A 21,403-nucleotide genomic window follows, 5' to 3' on the forward strand; every position below is an offset into this window, starting at 1 on the left:
CTGCCCATTAGCTACAGGGAAGGGTGGACAACCCTGTCCCTCCCTTACCTGCAGCTTGCTAGCAGCTCTGCTCATCTCCCTGACCAGGGGGAATGTCCCATCACCAAAAAAAAAGAACCACTGGATGGGGCTCAGTGCAAAACACGGAGTTAGAGGAAGTGCAGCTTTCCCACAACTCAACAGGCAAGCTGGCTTTATTATTTCTCAGCTGTATAAAGGGGTAATCTGGGTCTTCTATACATTCCATTAATAGGAAATTCTTTACATTATTAACATAATAAATAACATTTACTCAGCTGTGCAAGTCAGAGTGCAAAATGAACTGCACCACTACCAGAGTAGATAGCTCAGCAAAGCACGTATTTAAAGTTAAAAGCAAGATGCCAGGACTCAATGGCATGATTGAGGCACTTGCAAATTTAAAACACTTGTGGTTTATCTCCCTCCTTTACCACCCAAACCTGCGGACACGGAGATGGGGTAATCACCCCCTTCTAGAGCTTCTTCATGAAGTACAATTGCTGTAGAAAAATTACACTATTCAGACTTGAATTCAATCAATCGTTAAGCAAAATAATTCGGAGAAGTTATTTTTCTCCTTTTTTGAGTACTGAAGCATCCATTGCCATTAACGCCGACTAATGCAATGCAGCAGGACAAGAACTAGGAAAGCTTTCTGAGGAGAGAACACCTACAAAAAATGCCTTCCACCGGGTTTGCCTGTTCTCCCTCAGACACACTCGGGACCTGAGTGACTGCAGCTGCTCCCAGAACAGAGCTGGCAACAGCCCCTCAGACTTGGGTCACAGCATCGTTTTCAAACAAGACACATCTTGAGGAACCTCCCAGAGTCCAACAGCAGCGTGACATCCCACTGGTGTTTCACACACACCAACCCACATGGACGTGCAGCTCTTGGTGCGCTGAAGGGAAGTGGAGGGACTGCTGGAACCACAACACGGAAGGAACGGGTGGAGACCTATGCTCAGATTTGGTGGCTGCGTACCTTCAAAATGGAATGTGTTTGAAGCTAGACCATAATATATACAGTCAAAGCCAGGGGTGGAGAGTTGAGGGCCCATATTTCAAAAGTGCACTTGGCATCCAGTGGTCTCTCTCACACAGCAAGAAAGGCAGCTGCTTCGTATCCGGGATGTGGGGAAGTGTGACGGGGGTGGCTGGAGAACATCTCCTGCAGGAGTCAGTAGTCCCAGCTGACATCGTCTTTCTGTAGCGAAGTCTGGATGGTCTGCATGTCCCTCAACAACTGAAGGTTCTTCCGACTCTTCTCTCCGGGTTTCACCTTGATGGGACCAGCGTTCTTCCCTTTTGTGGTTACTGTAGTGGTTACTTTGACCTCACTCACAGGGAACCTGCTGTCTTTTGTTTGTTTGGCAGAGGCCTTTTTGGCCTTGCATTCTCTTTTCAGTCTCTCCAGCTGAAAGAGAAGCCCCAAGAAAAAGATTAAGCAGTGACCTTGTTTCAGTTTATGGTCTGCAATTCTTCCAGACAGCTAAAATATCCCACCACTCATCTCACCCAATTAAGCAAATGGATGCTCCCAAGTCACCCTGAATAATAAATATTTTATTTTCCTTACACAGCATTGCTATATTCCCATGTTCTGCTTACAGTCTGAGCTACCAGGTTGTCTTTTTAAAACCGACAAGATGATGACAGAGGAAGGTCTCCATCATAAACATAACAGAAAAAGTTATACACAACAAGAAGATTTTGTCACTGCTACCATCTAGTCATTAAAAAACAAAACAAACCCCAACAACCAGGGAACAAGTTTTTCTAAACTCCTAAAGGTTGTGTCAGTAGCTCGTCAGCAGCCTACAGCAGAATCATTACTGCTGGGAACTGCTACATAAAAAGGACATGGACCTGTTGGAGCGAGCCCAGAGGAGGGCCACGAAAATGATCAGAGATGGAGCACCTCTCCATGAAGACAGGCTGAGGGTTGTTCAGCCTGGAGAAGAGAAGGCTCCAGGGAGATCCTGTAGCCCCCTCTAGTACCTAAAGGGGGCCTACAGGAGAGATGGGGAGGGACTCTTTATCAGGGAGCATAGCGCTAGGATGAGTGGTAATGGTTTTAATTAAAAGAGGGTAGATTTAGATGAGATATCAGGAAGAAATTCTTTACTGTGAGGAGGGTGAGGCACTGGAACAGGTTGCCCAAGGAAGCTGTGGATGCCCCAGCCTGGCCTTGAACACCTCCAGGGATGGATGGGGCTTTGAGCAACCTGCTCTAGTAGGAGGTGTCCCTGCCCATGGCAGGGTGGGTGGAACTAGATGACCTTTATGGTCCCTTCCAACCCAAACCACTCTATGATTCTGTGATATCCAACCAGGAGTGTTTCCCAGACAGAGTGCTGGGGGCCCAGAAGTAGACTCACACCTTCCAGCCCCAAATGCTGTTTCTCAGCTTGTGTATTGCCCCACCAGCTGATGCCGTTTGCAGAATTCAACAGCTGTGGGATTTGCTATCACAAGCAAACAATCTTTTCCCTGTTTTGGGGATGAGGAGCATAAAGGGCAATGCAAGAACAGATGGGAAAGGCCTGCCCGGGACAGGATGAAGAGTAGGCACAAGGGTGACACACGGTAAGACACAAAGGATACTCCTGCAGAAATGATGGGATAGAAGGATGGAGGTGTGCAAACTTTGGGACATCAAAGCTAAAGCCAGGCACTACTGCTCTGCAGGAGTTACTTCTGCTTTACTCAATTGCTGCTAAATTAGGATATTACGTCAAAACCCCTTAAGACAGAAACTCTACAGAAGCATGAACGTAATCAGAAGTAGCTCACCTGCAACCGATGCCTCCGGACTTTGCTGATCTGGTCTGCCTTTGCTTCCATCTTCCCCACCAGCACCTCAAGCTCCCTCTCCAGATCCTCCCTCACAGCAATGGTTGGGGCTTCCTGGACAAGCTTTGCCAGCTGCTGGTGATCACTAGCAGGGAATTCAGACAGAACAAAGCTTGCATCAGACTCCCTTGGCTCCCAGTGCTCATACACCCAGTTCAGAAATAACACTTCTGGGAAAGCAGAGCATCAGCAGCCAGACATGTTCCACGTGCCACAATGAACCAGTAAGAGCAGTTTTGCTGGTCAGCAGCATTATGACAGCAGCACATCCTGGTGGCAGGCTGCTGCAACACTAAGGTTCAATAAGCTAAGTAGCTTCCAACTTCAATACACACACTCAAACCAACCAAATAATCCCCTGAGGACATGATCTCAGCACTCCCTCAGTTACTGTTTTGCATCTATCTACTGCAGTTGTGCATTAGGATAACATTAATGTTCTCTTAACCCAGACAACCAAATTGACTTCTAAAGATGTGCCTTAATGGAGCATTTGTTCATTACATCAGGGGCTGTTATCACCCCCCTCCCCTTCCCCACACAAATTCAATACTGCTGCATATAAACGCAGGTAAGGAGTCCAGGCTTTCAATCAGATTCTCTCTTTAACTGTGTCAGAAGAAATGACAGCCTCTGCAGCCCATCGAACAGAGAAGTTTGTTTTAGAGATCATATGCTAGAGACTTCCTTTCTCAGGCAAAACCTTCCAACTCTAAAGCAAAAGGCAAAAATACAAAGCATCTACATTCACGATCTGCAACGGAGAACATGCCAAACTCACAAACTCATCTGTCCAAATTCATCTTGTAAAGTCAGCAACACTTCTGAGAGCTCTTCCTGGGATGAAGAGGAGTCCTTTGGCAGAGATGACTTTCTGCTTTTGCTGGCAGGATGACCGGTGCTGATGGATTTTGCCAGTGGAGTGTCATTTACCACACGGCTGTTACACAAAGCTTTCGTGTGCTGCTTCATCAGGTGTAGGACGTGTTGCACGTTGGCACCGACCGAATGGCTGGGACTGGTCGACTGGAAAGTAAAAGAGACTTCTTTAAAATGGCATTGTCAACAACTTAATAATGGGGAACATTTAAAAACAATAGCATTTGATTTGCTGTCAGCAATGTATTTTTTGTTTGAGTATGCACTAACAAGAACAGCCTGACAAGCAGCAAGAGAGGGCCCTGTTTTGGAAACGCCAGTTCAGCAAATTATGACTGTTCAACAAGCCTTTTGAAGACAAACTGAAAGAAAAAAAAGAGTCAAAGAGAATGAAGTGATCCAACCACTGGGTGTCAGGAGCACCCCGAGCCACAGCCACTGAAGGAGCTGCAGCTACTGAGTGTTAAGCTTTGGAATCAAGCAGCTCACCTTCCCAGCTACAAAGGGTACATCCCCCAGACACAGTCTGTAATGGGGCTGCGCAGCGAGATGGCTCGTGTGGGAGTGTTTCTGGAAGGAAAGAAGAGAGAAATGTTTAAGAAGATGACACTGCAGCAATCCCATTTTCCTTTTGCTTTGTAATAAGAGAGGCAGCCCACCTCCCCGTTTGCATGCACGCACCCTGATTGTACTCCTCAGTAATTGCCCTTCTCTTTGCCCCCATGTTACCTTCTCTGGCTGCTTCGTTTTCTTCCTGGGTTTTCTTGCTTTTGGAGAAAGCAATGGTGATGCTGCTTGAATCAGTAGCCTGTTGGTTTCTAGGCCTGTCTGAAGCTTTAATTGAAGAAATAAGGGAAGTTACCGGAATTGTATTAATAGTTAGTCAGAGTAAGCTGAGATTTGCAAAACAACAATTTTTCAAATACTCTCTAAAAGCAAGGGCTTCAAGACTTTAGGATGCTTCTGCAGTCTAAGGTCGATTTAAACATTAAATAAGAATACTTCCTTTGGCAGCACTACTCATCACTAATCCTAGTAAGCTAGAGAATTACTCTTACTGCATTACCCAGGCAGGAAAGTGCCAAAACATCAGCTGTGCTTTATGCTCAACAAGATATCAAGGAATTCAAGCCACCCAACCCTGCTCAGTTCATCTGGTGCAGACAATTAACAGACAATTATTCCTTCTGTTCTATAAGATTTGACAGCAAAAAAAAACCTCAAACCCAACCATCTATTGGAAGAGTTAAGGTTAGGACTCTCACTGTCAGTGAGCTCTACACACTTTGCTGTCCCCTCCAAGAGGAAGCCATGGCATAGCTTTAGTAACCACCTCCTAACCCATCTCAACTAGAAGCATTCACTGATTAATTCACAATTAATTCGAGACATCCTTTTCACCCCCCTCAAACTCATGGCAAAGGTTAATGCTAGAGCCTAACACACTACCTATCTACTTCTTCATCATACAATGAATATTTAATGAGCACAACACCTCAAGGTTAGAAGACCAGTGTCTTTATGGGCTCATAACCAATAGTACGTTGCCTCTTTTTTGACTCATACAATATTTCTAGTTACAATTATGAACAAGGGAACACGCTTGTTGACCTTGATCTATTTAAAGCAGAGATCCTCATGGACCTTCACCTACAAATTAGTGTGAATTTCTACTCCTCTTTTCCAACTGGCTTCTTTTATTTAAGAAATCAAACTTCGGTGCACAGGAGCCATTAGAAAAAGGTTTCCAAAAAGCTCAGAGAACTTCAAAACATCCCTCTCAGAGAGGAGGGAAGGGGCAGGAAGACTAAACCAAGATTTTAATTTTTTTTTTAATACACTTTCAGCAAGTTTAGTTGAAAGGTTGATGGAAAGGAAGAGCTAATTACAGTGCATACCAGTACAAAAGAAATTTCCTGTTGGTTACCTCAGCTGCTTTTTCCTGAACAAGCTTCCTCGCGTGTTCTTCCTCCTGAAGCTTCTGTTCCAGCTCTTTCATTTTTTTCTAGTCCAAGTTGAATAAAAATAATAGCATTACTAGTGAAACAATGTTTTTTTCCTGAAGCCTACAATACTAAGAGCTTGAGCAAAAAGCTTTAAGTTGTAAGTTGAACTGATAGACAAGTGAAGACTTCAGCATTCGAATGATTGCTGAAGTTCTGTCTGTATAAGCATAAATACCGCAGTCAAAGTATAAATACAGCAGTCAAGTGCTTAAGCTTAAAAATTAACTGATTTTTGTATTTAAATTCAGATACCAATTGCAGAAGTAAAGTTGCAGCCTATGGGGAGAGTAACAGGCAAGGCTGTCTTTCTCTTCAGTTGTAAAAACAGCCTAGAAAGTAGACGGGTTTGTGTACATCATCCTGGATTTTGTACAACAGAAAGGCTAACAAAGGTATATCAGGGATCATTATAAGCTGAGAGACTTGTTTTATTTAGACCACTAAATTTCCATAACTTAAACTTTTTTAAAAGATAAGAGTTTTTGAACATGTAACCAACTTATTAACAGAGGAGGGAAGTTTGTAGGATGCTTCTGAGATATCTTTAAGTAAAACTGAAGCAATTTCACCTTTTTATGGCTAAAAACATGTGAGAAGTCTTTTGAAAGCCCCTTTCCATGAGAAGAGTTAAGGAGAAAGGCACACATTTCCCTGTAAACTCGCCAACAAGATGAAACTTTTTTAAAGCAGGATACACTTAAACTCCCAATGTGAAAGCTATTAAATAGCTTTCTGATTTTATACAGCAGAGTTAAAAAAAAAAAAGATCCAGTGCTCCAGGACACAAAACAACTTCCTTTCTTTCCCCCCCCCCCCCCCCAAAGACTAAGCATTATTCACAGAGCCACTAATTAAACTTAAGTCAAAAAAGCATGCAATCCACAGGAACACCTATATTTGTGTACGTGTGTGTATATATGTATTTTTTAATAAACTAAAACTCAAAGAGGGTCTAAATATTTAAACTCTGCTTTACCTAAGCATTAACAGCAAGATTAATGTAACCAGCTGTTACACCAAGGTGTTAAAAGGCAAACACTGGATAAATATTGAGGACAAAGGCACTATATATAAAGGAACCCATTTTTTTTCTGTTGAACAAAAGAACTCTTGTCTATTTTTTTTTCCCCCTATTCAAATCAGTAATTCCAGGTAACTTAAAAATCATCTTTCACCCTTTACAGCATGTGGCACAATTCTTGATTTCCACGTGGTCAGTCGCACAAAGATCTTTGCTTCACCTGTTACTTATGAAAGAATGTTTAATATGGAAATCCTGAAGCAATTTTTCTGTTGAACAGAAGACTGATGCGAAGCTGGGCCAATGCTTTTGTACCAAAATGAACTGAGTATTTACTCAGCCAGGGGTTCAGCTGCACTTTAAACTGCACAGCAAGAGCGTCAGACCCTGTCGGAAGTTATCTAGCCATGTTATATTCCCAAAAGAAAGGTTTTGGGGTTTTTTTCTTGCTTATAGAAACAGCTATCACTCGATTTGTCTCCTGAACTCAGCTCTCCCTCAGGCAGTCAGGTTACTGGGGACTGAGGCCAGAGGGCCAGCTAACAGCAAACACAGAAAATTAAGTATTTCAACATCTATTTTTGCCTCTTTGCTAAAATCAATGAAGTTTCATGTGATCACCTTACCCATCTATCTGGTTGCCATTGAAATAAATTTCAAACAACTTTAACCAGAGACAGAAAGTTTTGAGCCCTCAAAGATATCCAATACCTAAATACTTGTGCTATGTCAGAGCATCTGAAATCAGAGCCAGTTAAATCATTGCTCGCCCATGAGTAGCCATCTCACCACTTTCCATCCAGTTCAGCACACAATGTATGGAAATACTCTTTTTTATCTATTTCTTCCTTCAAATTAAACTGGCAAATCTTCCTACAGTCTTGCCACAACTAAAGCTGAGATCAAAGAGGTAACAGATGCAACTGTTTTGAGCCAAGTGTTAACAGTTTAATTAAATTAAATTAATTAATTAAATTAAATTAAACTTCCTACAGTCTTGCCACAACTAAAGCTGAGATCAAAGAGGTAACAGATGCAACTGTTTTGAGCCAAGTGTGCCGTCATCCTTTCAGGATTACAAGGTAGCACTTGGCAGGTGGATGCTCGGGTACAAAGGGAGCCTGCAAGCACGGGGACAGACAGACCTGTCCATCAGAAAAGAGCTCATGACAGCAAAACGGTCACAAGAAAAACGACCTTTAGTCAGAGCTAAGTCCATGTTTCTCTCAGCTCCTAGAATTGATTCAAAACTGTGTAAATTTAACACCCAATTCCACTAAAATAGATTTGTGACAGCTACTAATTCCTAAAGATATCAAAGAGAATCAAAGGATCCAGGAAAAAAAACAAACAAAACTAAATTGTTATGCTGAAGTTATGTTCACTAGCCAGGCACAAAAAAACCCAACCCAGTCTCACCAAACACCAGCTGTTATGAGTCAAAAACTTGCTAAAAGCCCTTGAGAAAGGAATTCCTGTTGTTGAACCAGTTGTTTCAACCCTGGAGGAACTTAGCACTCCTTTCAATGAACAAGGCCCAGGAGACATGTATCTTTCAAAGGACTTGGCCCAGGTAAACAGTACAGGTACTTTTATTCCATAAAGGCACCCCAAACGGGGTGTGAGGATCTTAAACAGCTCATTACAGCTGCCTTGGGTCAGGGACTCCCAAGAATAGCTGTAGTGTCTGAAGGTCCTGCAGCAGATCAGCTACTTAATATCAAACATCTCCTTATGTGCTCCTGGACAAACAGCATCTCCTGCAGCACCTGGTAAGGGCTGGTGTGCAAGGTAGGAAGCCCACAATTTTGTTAGAGTCCAGAGCTGTCCTCAATACCACAATGTACCATCTGGCTCCTTTGGATGGAGGAACTTTGCAGGTGGAAGCCTCTCCCTGGTTAAACCCACTGCAGTTCCCATCCTTGGAGCCTTGTGGTCCCTCTACAGCAGCAGAAAGAGGTATGTGGACCAGACTTCAGAAGCCACCACCACAGCTGGTAGAAAGAAAGAACATGACCAAACAAGGTCATGTTGAACTTGTAAAAGCTACCGATTCAAAAGGAATCCTGAAGAGGCAAACTGATTCACACGCACCAACAGCCAGAGCTAGAGGCTAAGCAATGCCAGGCTCCAGAGCTCTGCAAGTAAAATAACTAGTAATTATGTTCCTTAAGAAGTGGTAGGAGAAAAAAACCAACAAACAAATCCACATAAATCAAGTCAAATCTGGGTCATAACAGAATATTACTGCTAGCATCCAGCACCATGCAAGGCAGAAGTTGGGAGCTTAGGAAAGCCCACAGTCCTACATGCCTATGCACCAACTGACCACAAAAGAGGAACACCAACAGATAGAGCTAAGGCTAAGCAAAGTGCAGTGACAAAGTCTACTTAGACTTTCAGCAATAACTGCAACGTTTTACAGCACAAAGTTTTACTCTGGTATATTGACATATAGCTGTAAATGCTTATTAAAACAAACAAGATAAATCTGATATATTATCCACTACAAATAACAGACCTCTGCTATGGACTGCATCGCAGTAAGCCTGCTGTACTCCTTCTCCAGCATATCCAGCTTTTCCAATTTAGACTGAACGTGTGATTGATCAAGCAGCCGATCTCTCTCCAACGAACCCTTGAAGGGAAAAGTGAAAAGCAAAACAATTTTAAGCACAATAAAACAGAACCATCTATAGTGAACCTTTGCAGCACAAAGGAGGCTCATAAACAGCCCAAAGGAGCTACTGCTTCCCTCCAGGTATTTTAAAATGGTGCTGTGATTAGGGAGCAACTGCGCCACTGGCCCATCAACACTGGGAGCCTCACACTCAACCAGATTCAGATGGGAGAGAATTCTGCAGTTTTCTCCTCCTTCCGAACACAATGTGGTAGAAATTCTCATTACTCAGCTATTAGAGATAGCTTTCTTAATTTTTTTCTCCAGTTAATATCTAATAGAGTGAAACAAAGATCCATGAACAGAGCTCTAGGTGATCCGTGCTCCAGTAAAGCAAAATTCGAGGTCATTTTAGACACAGGCTCAACCCCAGAGTCACTGATGGTGGGAAATAGAAATTTTACTATTATTTCTACAGAATCAGTATTTCAGCCCCAGTTTAGCAAAAGCAGTACTAGTAAAGAAAATCCCTTAAGACCTGAAGAGTGTAAACACGAAAGGGAGGCTTTTTCCCAGTGGCACATGGGTATATAGCACTTGAGGGATAAAGATGAGCTACTGCAGTAAGCAAAAAAGCAAATCACACAGAAGCAAGTAATACTTATTAATATCAGAGCCTGATACTACCTTAGAGACAGGTGCACAAAGGCAGAAAACACCACAGCCCAGATAACACTGGGAAATTTAAGTAGGGAAATTATCCATCCCTAAGTATATAAAGGCAACTGAAACAGACAACCACACTTAAAGATATTAAAATTACAGCAACTACAAAAACTCAGGACATAGTTCATCATTTTTATAATTTAACTCTCAGATAATCTTGAGAACACACCTGTTTCTCCAAGAGATGCGACTTCTCATCCTCTGCGTGCTGGATCATTCTTCTCATGTAGTCCAGCTGCTTCTCTAAAAGGCTGCACCGAGACTCAGCAGCTGCCAATTGAGAAGCCAGTTCTAAAGATAACAAAAGGCAGAAAAAGTGAAATCATGCACTGCTTGCTTTTGGGATTTTGTTGTTGTTGTTTTCAGGACAGTTCCAAAACAAGAAAAGGACCATCTAAGGAAAGCCGCTGATTAAGCCTAATGATCTTCTGTATGCATGCAAATCCCTGAAGAAAGAATACTTTTAAAATTATTTCTCATAACTCCACGTGTCACTGCAAAGTAAAATATGTTGAACAAAGTAAATTAAATTAATTAATTAAAAAAATAATTCTCAGTACAGAAAAGACATGGACCTGTTGGAGCAGGTCCATCAGAGGGCCAAAAAATGATCAGAGGAACAGAGCACCTCTGCTCATGGACAGGCTGAGAGAGCTGGGGTTGTTCAGCCTGGAGAAGAGAAGGCTCCAGGGAGACCTTTTTGCAGCCCTTTAATACTTAAAGTGGGCCTACAGGAAAGACGGGGACAAATTTTTCAGCAGGGTCTGTTGTGATAGGACCAAGGGGTACTGGCTTTAAACTGAAAGAGGGAAGATTTAGACTAGATGTAAGGAAGAAACTGTTTACACAGAGTGCTGAAGCACTGGCACAGGTTGCCCAGAGAGGTGAGAGATGCCCCAATCCCTGGAAACATTCAAGGTCAGGCTGGAGGGGGGTCTGAGGAACCTGATCTAGTTGAAGATGTTCCTGCTCATGGCAGGGAGAGTTGGATTAGATGACCTTTACAAGTCCCTTCCAATCAGAACTATCTACAATTATGTGAAAAGAGTTTTATGCATTGATAAAACTCAAGTTTCATCCACATCAGTGTTCTATAGTATCTATATAACATTTGCAAACAACCTTGATTTTTCCTTGACACTTCAGTCTTGTCATGCTCTTTGTGTTGCATTTGTTCACTCAGTACTTTTTTATAGTCTGCTGTTTCTCTGCTGAGGTGTTTTACATTCTCCTCTGCCTGAAGCCGTTCCAACTCCAGTCGATGAATTTTTTCCTGGAGATTCTTCAGTGCAGAAAATATTGCTGTAATTGAATAAATACCTTTTGTTAGATACCATTATATCACCACTTCAAGATAACACTGAACTTGAAACATTTTGGTAATAGCATGTTATGTAAGCAAGTCAGAGTGTTCCTTACCAGCACTGAGGACTCCTTCCAGGAATTAAGACCCGCTTCTCTTGAAACCATAACTGATCCTAAAACTAGTCTCAAAAGAATAGATGCCCTTGGTGCATGCTTTCATCTGAAATGTTTGGGAAAGACACATCCATTTCCCAGAACAAGGCACGTAAATATTCTATAGAATGTGTACAAACAGTGCATCTTCTGACACTTTATCAAAGGAAAATGAAATATCACAACTAGAGAGTTAAAACAGTGGCAGTTCTCTTTATTATTATTCCTCTCCCGGTGCATGCTAGCACAACAAATACACAAACATGAATGGTTTACACAAAAATGTAATGGTTGCAGAGCAGAATAAAGGTTAGCTACTAGATGGGCTATAAAAATGTTTATTTTGAAGTGGCAGCTCTTTTTTGATACTTCTGTTTGTTCCCCTACTTCCCCCCAAGACATACATCTCCTTTGAGCTGAACAACTTTTCCTCTTCCTATTCCATTCCCTGCTTTGACAATTACTTCAACAAAAGCTTTATATATTCATCACCACAAAAAGAAAGCACCTTGCAATTAGACCATCTGCTGGTAATCTGATGTATTACGTCTCTTGGCTGCATTGTTTAATTCTGCAAAGGGAACCATAAGCCTTTCCCCTATACAGTCCTGTTGGAGTAAAACACAGGAACATCTGTACAGACCGCTCATATAGCGGACTAATCTATGAGGTCACATTAACCCACTCCTTTGTGATTAAAACCACTTTAGAAAGAAAGAATACACCACCTTTATTACCGAATGCATGAGCACAGAAAAACTGAGACTGCACACTTGTTTGAGCATCAGATTACAAAAAAAAAGCACTAAAAAATAATTATCAGGATGAGTTTTCCAGAGTAAAAAATCATCAAATTTTGAAGTGCAGAATAGCACATTCTAACACCACATCAATAAAAACCTATGTGCTTTAGTGTACCTGTTAAGTAAATAAGGAGGAGGTGACAGCAGTCACAGTTAAGGAGAAGTTACAGATAGCCTGGCCCTGTCTGCAGGATCAGTCACCAACTGTTCCCTCTTCTCTTTAGTTACGTTACTGTTACCAGGATTCAGTTGAAATGGGCATAGCTGAAACTATAAACAGCTTTGTTACTGTTATCCTTAGAGCTAAATTGAGATCTCTGTATATTTACAATAATGACCAACAAAATATAGGAATGAAGCAATTCAAGAAATGATCCAATAAAGATAAAACGCAACAAGATGCCTCGTATCATTCCATCATTCTTATTAGAGTATTAAAACCAAATGTGTATGCTGAGGCACACATGTACACAAATTCAAACCAAAATAAGCAGAATTTACTATATTCAATTTCAGGATTTTTAGATATCTTTTTTTTTTTTTAAGAAATTAGGGGGTGGGAGGAGCAGTAAGGATCCCCAGGAACGATCCAATCTACTTTCTCATCCAAAGTTAACTCCGATATCCTTAATCTTACTGAATTACACACTCCAGAACATTTTTTCATTTTTAAAATCTAAGCAAAAAGAGTAAAATATTAGGTCATCTACACATTGGTTTTAGTTTTCAGTATGTATTCATATTTACTTATTTTTTTTTAAATAAAGACATTTCATAACTTTTAGAAAGGGATATAATTTATCAGATTGCCTCCCTCCGCTCGCACTTGTTTCAGAATTAGCAGATTTCCTGCTTGAAAAAAGTTGCCAAGTTAAAACTTGGAAGTCAAAAGTTTGTCACTAATGCCACAGGTAACACAATATATAAAAAGATGCCTGCATCAGTAATTCACAAGGGATTTTCCTGCACATCCATTTTTTTTATCCATCACAAGGTTCCTTTAGTTTTGTGTCAACTGCACTCTAAGAACTGATGGCATTGAGCACATGAGAGCATACACTGTGTTTTAAAAAGCATTTCAAAAATTGAGATTTCATCTTCTAGGTTGTTAACGTAGAAGTCTGTAATAATTCAGACATGAATTATGTTATTGTAACAGGGACTTGAGCCTATCATACTGATTTTTTACTTACCTCGAGCAATATTAGGATTAATCCTAAATCTTTCTCACTTTTCTCCTTATGAGGAAAAAATATCAAGTTTTTCATGCTACTACATGCAACTCTAGTCTTAAAAGGAGTATTTTTGTAGTGACCCTGAGCCAAACAGCTCACATCAAAGGATCAACTCCCTGTGCTGCCCACTGCACTCACCCCAAGGCAGCTCTGGAGTACGTCTCATTGCATGACAAGCCAATCCACTAAAATAACAGTAACTAACCAAGAATGTTTCTTTTCATGTCAGGTCAGGCAAGACAAACCTGCTTACCTGGAGATGAACACCAGGACCAGAGTGGGAAAGAAGGGAAAAGAAATAGCCTAGAAACAAGGATAAACGGGAGTAAAATCACCTCCCTTTTTGGTGCTGCAAGCTCTCAGTTCAGCGCTATGCTTAACCTTTACTGAAATGATAAATATTCTCGCCACACCCTTTCTCCATGACAAAACTTCCCACTTCAACAGGGCCAAAACCCCTCTTTTGGTTCAATCCATTCTGGGGATTAAAGTTTCCTTATTTCAAACTCAGCCATGAACTCAGGAGAGGAAAGCCTGAGGGAGAGGAGGACTGGAGAGGGGGCAAAGAAAACACGTTAGGACAATTTCATAAAATACTCTGTCCATTTCACAGCTCTCTCCTATTGAAGAGGAGCACCTTCCTCCAGCTGTAAGATTACCTCTTTCATTAGGCATTCTTCAAAAAGAGAAGTGCAAAGTACCTACAAAATAGGTGACCTGCACATCACCGGGCAATGATAAAAGGACAAATAGACTGCAACCTTTGTAGATGTGGACATGCAGCATTTCATCATGTGATTTGGAAACAGGTAAGAAAATAACCTTGTTGATCTATTACCTCTGCTGTTGCTTTCAGGATATGGAATAACTGGCTTCCGTGGGGAGAGCAGCAAATCTGAATTAATAAATGGCTTGTGCTTTGGATATTCTATAAATGAAGTTGCAGAGAGTCCGTCTGTGGCTGACGTAGAGTTATGACTTTTGTGCAGATCATCCTGAAAACAAAACAAAGCTGTTATTCAGCACATTGGTTTCCCTGTTGCAACAAAAAAAAACCCAGTAGAATCCAATTAGATGGTGTGTAGAAGTATTGCTACAGGAGACTGTAATACCTCGAAAGTTGTATTTCCTTCATCACAGCCTTAGGCTGTGTCATTTTTACATCTAACTCTTCTCCACTAAAAACAGTATCAGAAAGAAAATATCTTTTCCATACTAGTTTCCAATTCCACTTCTGTCTTCTACTTATACTGTCTCTTGCTTATGGTGAGAAGGTAATATACCAGAAGGTAATACTGTTGGAAAACAGCCACCTTCTTAAGTACTGATTATACTTAACCGCACACGAGATACTGCACTAAGGTGCCAAACCTGATAGAAGCACACCCAGGACCACAGTTCTACATCTGAAAAATTTTTTCACAGAAAGGGTTCTCAGGCATTGGAATGGGCTGCCCAGGGAGGTGGTTGAGGCACCATCCCTGGAGGTGTTCAAAAGACGGGTTGATGTAGTGCTGGGAGGTATGGTTTAGTGATGATGCTCCTTGTTTGTTGTGCGGGTGTCTATTTTTGTCAGTTAGGTTGACGGTTGGACAAGATGATCTTTAAGGTCCCTTCCAACCTAGAAGATTCTGTGATTCTGTAATAGCCTGACTGTGGATGGGGCAGAGGACACTATCTCCTCACCCTGCCTTCCCAGCTGCATAGTCCCAACCTCTTTTCCACTAGCTTCAATTTGCCTTTCCTACCCTTCCATGAACAGACTGAACCTCCACAACTACGTGACTTTATGCTACACCTGATTAGTGACACCAGCACAAGAAAAAAGCAGCAGCAAATCACAGCCAGGAAGGTACCTCTGCCCCTGAGCACCAACATGCTGTTAGATCAGCTTGAGACTGCTCTCAAAAACACAGACCACGGATTTCCCAGCAGGCTACATCAACTTCCCAAACCTTTGCTGTTTTGGATGTAGCAGTGACCAGAGGGGACCACTGAGCTGTGAACACGCTGTGCAGTCGGGATATGTTTATGGTTTTGACTCCGAGACTGGCTGCCTGGCTTAAGCTTTCTGGTTTCTGTACATGAATTACATAAAATACAAACGCTTGTTTTTAAGGTGCTAGTCATTTCTCTCAACTGCACCTTCCACTAAACATTTCAGTAACAGAATTTGAAGGTAACCTGAGAGAGAAGTGGGCTGCAGGCAGATGCAATGCTCCTCCAGCTTTCCACAGAGCATCTACTTCACTCATTTGACAACTGAGCAATTGCTGATCTTGCCACGGGTTTTTTTTAAAGCTTTTGTAAACATCAATTATTGGGAGCACATTGTGACTTTTATTAAAACACAGAGAGTATTTATGTAAGTATCTCATGGCAAATTAGATAACAGCCCAAAATGCATTATGAGGAAGAAAAATAATACAGGGACAAAAACATTAAGAAAACATATAAGTTATTCAAAGCCTATAGGCAGTTAATTTCCTCTTATAAAGTGATTCACTGCGGACAAGAAAATTAGGACCCCAAGTACCCTGAATGTATCGATCAGTGCTCCTAAACACAGTCTTATAAATGCTTTGCAGTTTACATTTATAATATTTTCCTGCACAACTTAAGGCCTTTTCTTGTAATAATCGCATTTGCACAAGAACTTTTGCTGCCATAGAAAGCCAATTAGAACACTAATCCCTAATTAAGAAGATCTTAAAAATATTTTGAACAGATTTTTGCATGCATGCACACAACGTTTTATGGTCTAACTTTGTAGAGTGTGTAATGTTGAAACCTCAATGAAAGCCTGCTAGATGCTAACATTAAGACCTAAACTTCACTCCTGCAAAAATATCATCAGCACTGCAGGATGCTGAATGCAGAATAATGAATAAAACCAAAGACCAAATAACGAAGTAAAAATGAGCCAAGCAAGCCATAGTACTTTATGGAGCAGGCAACAGAATGAGAAGAGCAACACAAACCTCAGCAGCCCAAACAGCAAAATATTGATATATTGATTCAAATATCCAGCTGCTATTTTTATATGATATTGATCCAAATCAAAGGTACCCCACAAACCAGGCAAAAGAAAATGGGAATGAGTCTGAAATCAAAGCAGGGCTACCAGCATCACAACTTTTTCTAAATGTCTTTATTATCCAGCTGTAAAATCTTGTCTGTGAATTAAAAATAATTACATAAAAACCCCAAACTACAGGGGTTCTTGTTTGTTTTTACTGGCATAACTAACACCCATCTAGCCAACAGCAGATTAACCAAATTAAAAAGTTAGGGTACTCAAACAGCTGAACACCAAGCTACAAAAAACCAAAACCAAAACAAATACAGGCTTTCAACTAGTTGCCTGTTTTTTACATTTCACCTGAATGCAGAGTACAGGCACTAATTTGAAAAGTGTAATAGTCAGTACAGATATCTGCTTGAAACAAATACTGAAAAAAATGTGCTGAAATATTGTCTATAGTATCAGCAATCATTCTTTGCTTCAGTCTAAACAATCACTTGCTACCAGGTATATTTTCCTTATACATTTAGGACTGTTTTCTATTCTGTTTCACAAACAGTGACTTCTCAATACACCTGAGTGAAAAACCGAGAAAGTTTATGAAAGAGAATCAAAGAATTTCCATCACCAATCTCAGACTCTAATATCACACCAATTCTTTGCTCTTCTCTTTACTTTTTCAAGTAGTTAAAAATTACGTAAGTCTGTTTCTGCTCTTGGAAATTCTCATGGGGAGCACCACACAGTGAGGCTTGGGGAAAATCTTGAAACATAAAAAAAGTACATATGAAAACTGGGGAACTCTGTACATTCATGCTGAATCTCAGCTAGGCCACATTTGCTAAATAAATCTCCTCCCTTTCCGGGTACTCCCTGTAGTCTTTCTTTCCTTAAGCCACACTAAAGCCTCATAATCGTAAATGAAGAAGATTAACTGTCCCACAAGGAGCCAAGTGCACCGCTGTGACATAACGGTACTGAGCTGAGCACATCTAACCTTCACAGGTCTAAGGACATTACCTTCCAAATCCATTGCTGCTACCACTAAAAACAGAGAGCAGCCATAGATCAACACAATGGTACCATGCAGTGAACTCCTGAAGCTCCCAAAGCCTAAACACAAAGGGAAGGGGAAAAAAAAAACCCAAAAGAAAATACAACCTCATATGAAAAGTTTTCAAATAAGAATCAGCAACTTGGGGTATTCAAAGCAAGGAACTTGCATAGATGGTAAAAAAAAAACAACACCAGAACACTGTTACTCCTCTAATGCACTAAAAAAATACAACACATCATAAAAAACTATCCAGGAGACTTAAAAAAAAAATAAATCAAATGTTTCAGTAAGGAAAAGGAAAAAAAAAATCCTTATGTTGGTCTCATTGCCATACACATTTTGACTAGATCCATGGACAGGAAAAATAACAGTGCTTTATGAACAAGCTGTAGAACCAAAGAGGCAGAAAAGTGCAGGAAGCTTCTCTGGCAATAACTGCAACAAGAAAGCACAAAGGCACCAAGTCAGCACCTTTGGTACCAGCACTTCAGCACTGGAAAAAAGGACTAAATTAGAGTGGGTGTGTTGCAAGTTCTGAAATAGGTGCTCAGAAAAGAACAAAAAAAAAAATGAAGCATGTTAATGCTTTAAGTGACACCCAGGTGTTCATACACTTCGTTACAAAGTTAAAAAAAAAAAGGCTGAAATTTATCAACTTCAGTCTGAAGTTCTCAGAACTTTCAAAATAGCTATTTTGGAGGGACAATCTCAACGTAAGCCTGCTCTCGTCCCTCAGTGCTGCATTACTGGGAGAACAGGGTGGGAAGAACAGCCCCTATCACCCAGAGGCCAACCCAAGAGCTGTCTGTGCCTGCCTGATACTGACCTGAGTCAGGAGTGCCCTAAATATATGTAACATCTCTAGTTAAAAGCAGACATTAAAAAGTTAACTTAGTCAAGCCATTACATCAAATAAGGGAAAAAAATATGTTGGCAACATGTAGTATTTTTTTTGTTAAGTTTCTGTTGTAGTGTGACAAATGCATTAAAAGCAACTATTTTCAAAGTTCTGAAAGTGTAAAGTTTGCTATTTTCTTTTTTTTTTTTTTTTAACACACACAAAAATTCTTCAGTGGGCAACTATTTTCCTAAAAGTTCTGGTTTATTAACTAAATTAATTAAATAGCCTACATTCATCTACTTAAAACTAAAACCAATTTTCTGCCATCATTGCCTGTGCATGCTAGAAAAAATACCAGTCGGGAAGGATATAAGAGTCCTCAAATCTTCTTGTCACCATTCCAGCTGGTGCAGGTGCAAACACAGGGGCCCACTGTGGAGGTGGAGTGCCCTCAGAGAACACACCGAGCTGGGTGCCCACCACACAGCTGTGGAGACCCCAAACCATGAACTCTCAGGTGTCGCATCTTCCACACCATCATGCAGCACCCTTTTCACCACCTCTACTCTAAGGCATGCATAAGGCACAGCTACTCACCAAAAAATGCCAAGCAAAAAAAAAAAATTTCATAGAATGATAGAATGGTTAAAATTGGAAGGGCCCTCAAAGATCATTGAGTTCCAACCCCCCTGCCATGGGCAGGGACACCTCCCACCAGAGCAGGTTGCTCAAAGCCCCATCCAGCCTGGCCTTGAACACCTCCAGCAACGGGGCATCCACAACTTCTCTGGGCAACCTGTTCCAGTGTCTCACCACCCTCACAGGAAAGAGTTTTTCCTAATATCTAATCTAAATCTCCCCTCTTCCAGTTTAAAACCATTACCCCTTGTCCTGTCACTGCACTTCCTGACAAAGAGTCCCTCTCCAGCTCTCCTTTAGGCTCCCTTCAGATACTGGAAGGCCATTATATGGTCTCCCCGGAGCCTTCTCTTCTCCAGGCTGAAGAACTCCAGCTCTCTCAGCCTGTCCTCATAGGGGAGGTGCTCCATCGCTCTGATCATCTTCGTGGCCCTCCACTAGACCTGTTCCAAGAGATCCATGTCCTTCCTGCGTTAAGGACTCCACAGCTGGACACAGTACTCATTTGACTTTAGGATTCCCTGAATTTGACTTCAGGGAGCTATAAACCTAAAGCCAAAATGCCCACCAAGGAACCCAAGTGGAAATTTGTGTTTGAGGTGACGTTCTGGTGGAGGCCAGCAGCCTCCACCCAGCTCAGCACAGCACACTGTGCTTGCTCCAGCCAAGCCTCCATTTCTTCACATCACCTGCCACCAGCAGACATGGGTCCCGCTCCTCCTCTACACTCGGCACCTGGGAAGGAACCCAAATGGGGAAATTCCAACTCCTTGCACCCAGCCACCTACGTGTCACCTCCAAACCTGCCAGCTGCTCCCGCACAGGCCTGGGGACACAGGTACATCCTGAAGTTAGACCTGAGTCTGAGGGAACATTTTCACCTCACAAGCCTGAGGGAGAGGACATGAAACCCACAGCCAGGTCTCCAACGGGAGGCCGCAGCTCACTGTGCCGGCCTCAGGGCCTGTAATTACCCATCCAGACGCTAAATTAAGCCTCACCTGCCTTTAGAACAGGCATTTTCAGAGTCAGGACCCCAAATTATTTCTGGAAACAAACCGAATTACAATGCCTTAATCCCGTGTGCTTACACACACGCTCTCCCGACACTGGCAGGGGGACAGTAAGAGGGCTGCTTTAAATACCGGAGTACGTTTATCCTTTTCTGCCCCTTATTATAAAATACGTGTATATACGTATCTACATATTGCACTTCAAAGAAATGACAGCCTTCACCGCCCGCGTTGCTCCGGGCAGGCCGGGGGCGGGCAGCCCAGGCCGCCCACCCCGCACCGCCCGGCCACGGCCTCACACCAGCCCGACCCTCCCTCACCCTGCCCACCCCTCCCCTCACGGCGGCTCCGGTGCGGGCAAAGGCCCCGGGCCCGCCTCGCCCCCTCCCGTACGGCCGGCGCAGCACCGCACGCCTCAGGAGACCCCACCAGCCCTCACCCCCGGCGCCGTACGGCGGGGCCGGGACCCAGACGGGCTCCCCCCGTCCCTCCCCGAGCCGCCGCCCCCTCAGAGGCGCGGCCGAGTCTCACCGTGCGCTGGGGACCGCGCGCCGCCGCCATATCGGCCGGGAGCCCTGCGCTCCTGCCTGGCCCTTTAAGGCGCGACACTCCTTTCGCGCCGATCGGTTCCCACTTGATTGACATCCTGGCTTGCCAATGGGAAAGGAGGAACAGCGGCCAAGCCCCACCCCCAAGGGGCAGGTTTGAGTGATAGCTAGCTACCCAATTAAATAAGAAGAAGGGCGCGTCTCAGCCAATCAAAAGGGACAAATCAACAAAGGCGGGACGGCCTCCTGCGGCCAATCGCTTGAGGCGTGTGGGAGCAGCGAGCGGCCCGCGGGCACACGGCGCCAGCCGCGCACGCGCGGGGGGCGGGCGGCGGAAGAGGATGGCCTTTGTCAAAGCGAGCCCCCGCCCTCCAGCCAATCGAAAAGCAGAACTCGCCCTAGGCTGCCCAATCAGCGCTGCCGCCTGGCGGTCACCCAATCATCCTCCGGCGCCCCGGCAGGGGATTGGCGGCGGCGGGGCCAGCCGGGGGCGGTGATTGGGCGGTGAGTTTTGAAGGCAGGTTTGGCGCGGGGCGCTGATTGGCTGCCGCCGGAGCCCCGAGCCCGGGGCGGAGGGAGGGGAGGGGTGCGGGGGGGGTGCGCGGGGTGACGCCGATGCCGACACCGAGACAAGGGGGCGGCGGCGCGGCGGCGG

General features: G+C 43.0%; 1 protein-coding gene across 2 annotated transcripts; it reads right to left on the reverse strand.

Moving 5' to 3' along the window:
- Positions 1–161: 161 nt before the first annotated feature.
- CEP57 (centrosomal protein 57kDa) lies at positions 162–20,805 on the reverse strand. Of its 2 annotated transcripts, XM_014965685.1 has the most exons (11): positions 20,732–20,805; positions 14,464–14,620; positions 11,252–11,431; positions 10,299–10,420; positions 9,305–9,421; positions 5,684–5,761; positions 4,486–4,590; positions 4,246–4,326; positions 3,659–3,903; positions 2,818–2,962; positions 162–1,438 (listed from the first exon to the last, which is right to left on the reverse strand). In XM_014965685.1, exons 1-11 carry the CDS (start codon positions 20,759–20,761, stop codon positions 1,202–1,204), a joined length of 1,497 nt encoding a protein of 498 aa, XP_014821171.1. In that variant the 5' UTR covers positions 20,762–20,805; the 3' UTR covers positions 162–1,201. The 2 variants fall into 2 exon arrangements, with proteins under 2 accessions (XP_014821171.1, XP_014821172.1); XM_014965686.1 differs by lacking the exon at positions 4,246–4,326.
- Between the last annotated feature and the right edge of the window lie 598 nt (positions 20,806–21,403).

This window comes from Calidris pugnax, unplaced genomic scaffold (genome assembly GCF_001431845.1).
Source record: "Calidris pugnax isolate Ruff unplaced genomic scaffold, ASM143184v1 scaffold20, whole genome shotgun sequence".
Lineage (NCBI taxonomy): Eukaryota > Metazoa > Chordata > Aves > Charadriiformes > Scolopacidae > Calidris > Calidris pugnax.